The following is a 7,990-nucleotide window of genomic DNA, read 5'->3' on the forward strand; positions in this document are numbered from 1 at the left end:
CAACGTGATAACGAACGTGAAATTAAATATTTCAATACATAAGCTGCACCTGAATATAAGTCGCAAATCCAGCAAAAGGACGAGAAACGGGAAACGACATCTAGTCCGGAAAACACCGCTAATCCCATATTAGCATGTTTTGGTAGGCGGGTTCAAACAACATATGCCACGGTGTGGGCCAGTGCTTTAGATGTTTCTTAAATGCATAAGTTGCGGTCTTGGAACGCAACTACCGCGATAGGATCAGGATCACTGTATACACATTATTATTGTAAGAAAGTTAGGTCAGATTCTGTCTACATGTGCTAAACAGGCATAATAAAGCAATGTTTTCCAAATTTAAACAACAAAAAAAATGTATAAAATGTAGAAGTAATTGGCGATGCTGCCTCTTCAAACCACGAGAAAAAAAAAAACGTGACCGCACCTATAGAGCTAACAATTAGCATTAAAAACATGCATGGGCAATTTTGATTTAACAGATTATTAACTCTGATTATTTATTTGATCACATCGCGGTTTTTTTAATTTTAATGCTAATATCCCCATGAATGCAGTATGCACAAAATACACTAGTTAGACCAGATGTATTTTAGATTTTTTTTTGTCTGATTAAAATTGTCTATATCTAAGTTAGACATATATGTAAAACATAAAAACATATATATATAAATATATAATATATATATATAAAACATATATATATATACATATATATATGTGTACATATAGTATATGCATACTATATGTACACATATATACATACATACATTTTAATATGCGTATAAACACATTACGAAACAGCAATGTGAATATTTTGGATTTAAATGATATTTTAATTATGTTTCCTAAATCTCTGATTTGTTTGAGGAAAACATCAATTATTGCTGGTTTTATTTAGTTTTTTTTTTTTAGTATATTGTACAGTGTACGTAGAAAGTATGTTCATGTTTTTTTTTTTCAATCAGTCACATTTAGATCAGTGTTACAGATCTTTACAATTTAAAGTCGTAGTTACTCTCGCACACGCACATTTAAGGAACCACTGCTTTAGCGTAACAGAAATAAAGTCCTGCAACCTGCACCAAAACACATGTTAATTAGTGTTATTTGTATCTGTCCTGTTGGGGGTAGATGCTTTTTTTCAGTGTTATAAATAAACCAATCATTCGAACTCATTAAAGACACCGACTGAGAGGGACTAAAAAAAAAGTTTAAAATGTGTTTTTTTTTCGTGGTTGTTGTTTTAAAATTTCTGTAAAAGTTACCCCATGTGTTGGTTGGTACTTAACCCGTGTGTGTATCTTTAGTTACCTCCTGACCGCGTTCACAGGCGCAAGACTGGGAAACATCTAGAAGCTCCGTGGGAGAATCTTCTGTCACTGACTCGTCAACAACTGAGGAACAGACATGGAGCGAAGATGTGCAGGATAGGTTTTCAGCAGAGAGCGAGGACACGACTGGAGTGTCAAATGCGTCCACAGGTAAAGACAATCTCTGGAAGTCTCCAGACTTCGTGACTGGGTCATGCGTGAATTCCTGTGAGTCTGACAACATGTCAGAAGAATCGAGAGCAGAAATGAGCTCCATGGCAGCCTGGGAGCTCAGCGTGCGGGGCTCTATGCGATCATCTGCGGAAGATGAGAGCAGGCCACTGTCTTCCAGCTCCTCTGTGTAAAATCAAAGCAAATATGATTAGGGTTAACGGTAACCATTATTGGATTGCTTCTCAGGTAAGATCAAAAATTGATACAAACCCCTTTCTAATGTAGTAGGGATTGTAAACTAAACCAGTGGCTGTCAGTGTGCAAAAAAAACAAACATGTAAATTTTCAGTGGTACAGGAGTAGCAGATACTGGTACACAAGCCTAGAGTGCCCTCTAGCGGCTGTCAGTGTGAAAATAACAAATGTGAAATTATATATTTTAATATATAAGTCGCACCTGAGTTTAAGTCACAAACCCAGCAAAAGGATAGAAAAAAAGTGTGACTTATAGTCCGGTGCTTAAGCTGCCCCCCTGATCACTTTGGTGATGAGTTAAAAGCAGTCACATTTACTGTCTACTTAGGGACAGAAATGTTTTTACACCCCCCGCCCTCTATCCCAACATGTCATTTTTATCTGTACAAACCACCAGATTTGAGTCGCATGACTTGAACTCGGGTCGGACTCGAGTCGCATGACTTGGACTCGGGTCGGACTCGAGTCGCATGACTTGGACTCGGGTCGGACTCGAGTCGCATGACTTGGACTCGGGTCGGACTCGAGTCGCATGACTCGAACTCGGGTCGGACTTGAGTCGCATGACTTGAACTCGGGTCGGACTCGAGTCGCATGACTTGAACTCGGGTCGCATGACTCGAGTCATCAATTTGATGACTTTAGACTGGACTTGACAAAATGTAGAGAGACTTGCAACTCGACTTGGACTTACTAACGTCAGTGACTCGTGACTTCACTCGGACGAGAGAAAATGATACCAAAGATCGTGAGGTTTGGATGACACGTTTAGCGTCGAGCCAATCAAATCGAGCCAATCAAATCCCTGTGCAAATATATTATTATTTTGTTTAAAAGGACTCGAAACAGAAACGGCAGGACTTGGGACTTGACTTGACACTCTTCGGTCTTGACTCGGACTCGACTCGGATTTTGCCCGTCCTGACTTGAGACTTGACTCGGACTTGAGACTTGCGAAGCATTGACTTGGTCCCACCTCTGCAAACCACTGTATGAGTTGCTGCCACCTAGTGACTGGTGGCAACACGTCTGCCCCACTATTTGAGAAGTACTGCTTTAACAATGGAATAACACGCTTCAGTAAAACTCACCAACGCCGGAGATTTCACCGTACTTCTCCTCGTGCATGGCCAACGAAGCGTGGTCCACGTCTACAGATGACATCGACGGAGCCAACCGGTCCACAAACCCTGACACTTTGGAGTCTAAACAAAACAGTGCTCAAAACGGTTACCGTCGCACGAGCAGTAATGATTACTCTTACTCTCTCTTGTTTAATCTACGAAGAGGTTAAAGTTATATCCAAACTGACCGGGGTCCATAACCCTCTGAATTGGGGGAGGGAGAGAAGTTTCCTGAAAGTCCTCAAGCTTCAGGTCCACTTCACCCTGGTCGGAAGGTGCCATTAATGGAGCCTAGAAACAGTCATGCGGATTTAATTAAGATTTCTTATTTTTTCCCCCTACCAACACTCACTAGAAAAATAATTTAATTTCAACAAAATATATGCCGTATTTTGCAGACTACAAGTCGCTCCGGAGTATTGGTTGGTAAGTTTATACATTTTCAGTGCTACAGGAGTAGCAGACACTGGTACACAAGCCTAGAGCGCCCTCTAGCGGCTGTCAATGTGAAAATAGTGAACATGTGAAATTATATATTTTTATTATATACATTTATTCTTCTTCTACTGTTTAATAATGGGGAAGTTGTAGGAACCGATCGCAGCAGTTATTGGGACACGACTCCTTAAAAAACGTGAAGATTTAACATTTTGTTGAATTTATAATAATTTGTTAATTGTAAATTATAAATTGTTATTATTTATCTGAATCCATTTTTAAATCTATTCCAGACAGATGTTTTATGTAAACATTTATTTATATATAAGTATATATTACAAATGTTACAAGTATAAATATATATACAAGAACAGTTTAAGAAGAATAAAATGTATTGACTGAAAACAAAAACATCATTAAACAAATGTTATTAAAAATCTTATTATGCAACACAAATATGACACGTACCTCAGTGAATCCATGCATTTGCCATTTCGGAGACGGTTTCTTCTCCAGAACAGGAGTAGGGGGTTTGGAAGTCGTTTCGTTCAGATTGACTGGAATTCGATGAAGGTAGCCATAACCGATGCCGCAACCCAAACTGAGAACATTTTAAAAATAATAATAATTATACCGTGATTACAATGACTTAAAATGAAAACATGAAAAACAAACCTAAAAGCATTCTAAAATGATGGTATGATATGGTAATGTTAAAAAACATTTTTAATCTAATTTTAAGCTATTTTATAAAAAAAACATATATATATTATATAGTCAAATAAACTCAAATTTGTCGTGTGCAATTAATAAAAAAATACAACAATCAAACAAAAGAATCCAACATAACTCGCACAACCTACTAACTAACGTAAATACTTTTTTTTGATCGGAAAGCGGGGTTTATTTTTTACAGTAGAAACGTAATGAATCTGTACAGAAAAAAAAAAAAATACTTAATGAGCAACCGGTAGCGACTCCGCTTCGTCCTAACCTTTCATAGTGATTGGTGTTAATTAAAAAAAAAAAAAGAAAATGGACATAGATACATGGTTATCAAAGTAACTTTGTAAGGCTCTGTTTTTGCCGTCAACGGATTATATCAGTATTTATTTAGGACCTATGGTACTGCTACAAACCTGCCCCGTCCTCCCCATGCTCTATTAGGTGTCACCACTACTTCTCTGCAGGAATCCGTCTCTGTATTGTACACCAGCAGCTTCAGCGGTTTTCCTTCAGCGGCTTCAACCAGCGAGAAGAAATCCTCCGACTGGACATCAAAATTGGATTCGAATTAAACTGGTATTTAAAACGATATTTTAAAGATGTATTTATTACGTAATTTAGAAAACATCCTTACATCCTGCAACACGTGATCTGCTCCAACGATGTAGTCGGTGTGTGGTTGAAGGCTCGCGAGTGCGGCTGGTGAACCGGGCTCCACATCCTGATGGGAAAAAACAATCCACAGTTACAGAGAGAAGTCAATTAAAAAAAAAAAAAGTCTCGTTGACTTTAGTCGCCAACTCACCAGGACGTGCCACACGTTCTCATTGGCTCCCTGGTAACTGCAGAAGCGAACGCTTGCTCCCAGCAGCCCCTGTCCACCCCATGCATTACTGGGTACTACCTCCAGCTCACGAACTCGGGTGGTTTTTGTGCTGTACACCTCCATCCTCACCGCTTTCTCCAAGTTGGCCCTCAGCAGCTCCTTCAGCAGGTCATCCTCTTCATTCTGGCAAACAGCCAAGGAAACATTAAACATGTATTTGATGCGCATACATACGACCAGCTCAACTCATGACAAAAAAAAAACGAATCAAAAATGATTACAGTGGAACCTCGAGATACATACACGTCTCGACATACGAGTATTGCTTCAAGATACGAGCGAGCCTTCGAGCGAATTTTTTCCTTCGAGATACAACTGAAGATTTGAGGTATGAGCTTACAGACACCGACGCTAGTAGGTCACGTGTTCGTCGACTTCCGTACGCATCTCCCAAGGGTCTTCCGTATTGTCCTTGCGATATCTACGTTATTTTCTCTCTATTTTCTTGCATTATTCTTCATAGTATTGATGAGTCCTAAGAAAGTAAGAAAGTGGTAAGGACGGTAGTAAAATGGAAGAAACGCATGATGAAATTCTTGATAAATATGAGCGTGATGCCCGCCAAAGAAAGAATACAAAGCAAAAAAAACGAGAAAAAAAATAAAATAGAAAAGAAAAAATAAATAAATACGTAAGTTAATTCTAAATTTGTGTAAGGTGTACGTGTAAGGTACTCTCTTCCCTCCCTTCCTCCCTCTGCACATGCCGCCATTAGCCGCTACTGTATCGTCTGTCTCGAAGGTAAGAACTCATAATTAAAACCACATTTTATTTTATATCACAGCAATCCTTATATACTATAATTCTGTGTGTGTATGTCTCTATAGCAATTAAAAACATGTTTTTTCCTATTTGCTATTAGCAGTAATACGGGAGTTTTTCAGAGGGCCGGAACGGATTAATTTTTTTTTCTGTTATTGCTTATGGGCAAAAATTATGATTGGCATTACGAGCACCTCAAATTACAAGATCAGTCCTGGAACAGCTTATTCTTGCATCCCGAGGTTGCACTGTATTTTTCCACAACACCAGGTAATAAACTTACCAGTCTTCTGTTGTCCAGACACAATATAAAGTCAAAAAAAGGCTGGAGCCCAGCCTTTTCTGCAGGAGACTTTGGCTGCACCTGTTAAAATAATAAGAGGGCCGGAATAATAAAATATTTTTTATTAAAAAAAATGTTTTTAAATTATTTTCCTCATATGATTTGGGTATTAATCACTGCTTAAATAAACTAATATTAAAAGTAAAAGTAAAATTAAGGGATTTAATCTATTCACTTCCAATATCTTAAAAGGTTGAAAAGATGTGATTAAACTAGTATGAGAGTGGGTTTTATGCTAAGTAGGCAAAAAAAATAAAAACTATTACTCAATAATCTATAAATTGTTTGGTCTACAGTCGTAAAACACGTAAATGTAACATTTCTACAACGGTCCCGAGTTAAAAGAAACGTTAATGCAATTGTAAAGAGAGAAAAAAAAAACATTTTAAGGCACATAAATGTAAAAACAAACTGTACCATTAAATGTGAAATATAGTTGATTTAAATTAATGACGAATACGTTATGTCACTTGTAGTAAGTTATTTACTTGCAAGTTTATTACTTGCAAAGTTGTCCATGCAGTGTTACCGTGACCGTCTTGGTTATGCTTATTTGTCAAATATATTTCGTAAAACTCTAAAAGGGGCTTCAAAAACAATGTCTAAAATGACAGGACCACACTTACTGAAAGCGTCATTGCCCTGAGATTACCGGATTTACGAGCAATGTTAAGTCTTTTCAAACGGGTCTGCCGAGAGATGGTGTTGTCAACCCTGTTGGGCTAACGGTCTTCAGTCTATTTCATTTAAAATAAAAAAAAAATAAAAAAATAATAATTTAAAAACGTTCCGACGCGTCGAATTGAACCAGTGTGTCTTTGCCTTTAACTGATGTCTGTCTGTTAGCAGTTACAGTAAGCTGCTACACAGCTACTACAAGTTTTATATAGAGATATAAATACATATATGTAGAGAATGAGGCTTACTTCATGCACGTGGTATCCATAAGTCCCTCTTTCGGATACTTCTGAACTCTGTGACAAACCCATCTCCTTCAGCAATGCGAAATATAATAAATTGTTGGGGTTTTCTTTTTAAAGTCACCCACTACTATTGATACTTGACGGCCATCTTGACCATAGACCAAAACTATCGAATACCGATTATGTCGAACAGCTATGTAAAACAGCTACGTTTTAGGAAAAGTTGTCTCGTATACACACACTACGGTTAAGAGTGGTTAAACGATGCATCTCGAGCTAAAAAAATAAAAATTTAAATTTAAATTTTAATAAATAAACAACAAAGACGGACGAGCCTCATTGAGCGCAGGGCAGTTGAGTCTACGGTTGGCAAGCTAACTGACACAATTGTTAAATTGATGATATATATCTTTATTTAATATCTATCTTTTTTTAAATGATACATATGTATAAAATCTAAATTATATATATACAGTTTAAATAATATATATAATTTAAATAAAGCATTAAAGCAACCAGTACCCCGACTTTTAAAATATTAAGGATTATCTTATATGTATACGTATATATACAGTGTTATTTTTTTATTTCCATGAATTAAAAAAAATCAGTGACATCACACGTCTAACAAAGAAGAAGGATTAAATTAAATGGGATTAAATGGGGTCAAATGGATTTTGTATATTTATCAGTATATTTACAAGCTGACAGCTGTTTCTTCTTAGGAGGTCTTAATGGGGGCTTTGGCACTTTTGGATGACTCTATCCCAGGTGTGGTCAAACCTTTTGACTCGTATGCCACAATTGACCTAAGATTAAACAGTGGGGCCGGGTCAGGAGCAGATAGATGTTCATGTTAACCCTTTCATGCATGACGGTCACTACAGTGGACAGCTATTAAAATGTCATTTTCTATGATAAGATTAGGTTTTGATGGCAGTGTTGCATATAAGCCTCTACAGTGGACGCCTGAGAATCACCCAACACTGCCATACAGTGGTCAGCCTTTGCAACTGCAGAATAATTGTGTCAACATTCAAAAAGAA

At 37.4% G+C, this 7,990-nt stretch overlaps 1 protein-coding gene across 1 annotated transcript; it reads right to left on the minus strand.

Annotated features, from left to right (window-relative positions):
• Positions 1-815: 815 nt before the first annotated feature.
• On the minus strand, positions 816-7,150 carry LOC103396224 (Golgi reassembly-stacking protein 1). Its single transcript, XM_008334233.3, has 9 exons — positions 6,948-7,150; positions 5,962-6,042; positions 4,836-5,039; positions 4,665-4,751; positions 4,444-4,574; positions 3,773-3,905; positions 3,055-3,157; positions 2,834-2,947; positions 816-1,670 (listed from the first exon to the last, which is right to left on the minus strand). The coding sequence occupies exons 1-9, from the start codon at positions 7,008-7,010 to the stop codon at positions 1,288-1,290; spliced, it is 1,299 nt and encodes a 432-aa protein (XP_008332455.1). The 5' UTR covers positions 7,011-7,150; the 3' UTR covers positions 816-1,287.
• Positions 7,151-7,990: the final 840 nt, after the last annotated feature.

The sequence above is a fragment of the Cynoglossus semilaevis genome, chromosome 20 (assembly GCF_000523025.1).
Source record: "Cynoglossus semilaevis isolate Cse_v1.0 chromosome 20, Cse_v1.0, whole genome shotgun sequence".
Lineage (NCBI taxonomy): Eukaryota > Metazoa > Chordata > Actinopteri > Pleuronectiformes > Cynoglossidae > Cynoglossus > Cynoglossus semilaevis.

What these genes read in the sequence shown, in the direction of transcription:
- LOC103396224 (XM_008334233.3), bottom strand. Translation starts at nt 7,010, where the DNA reads ATGGGTTTGTCACAGAGTTCAGAAGTATCCGAAAGAGGGACTTATGGA. An exon ending in ATGGATACCACGTGCATGAA is followed by an intron (nt 6,043 to 6,947) that starts GTAAGCCTCATT and finishes TTATTTTAACAG; the next exon opens with GTGCAGCCAAAGTCTCCTGC. An exon ending in GTCTGGACAACAGAAGACTG is followed by an intron (nt 5,040 to 5,961) that starts GTAAGTTTATTA and finishes GCTGTTTGCCAG; the next exon opens with AATGAAGAGGATGACCTGCT.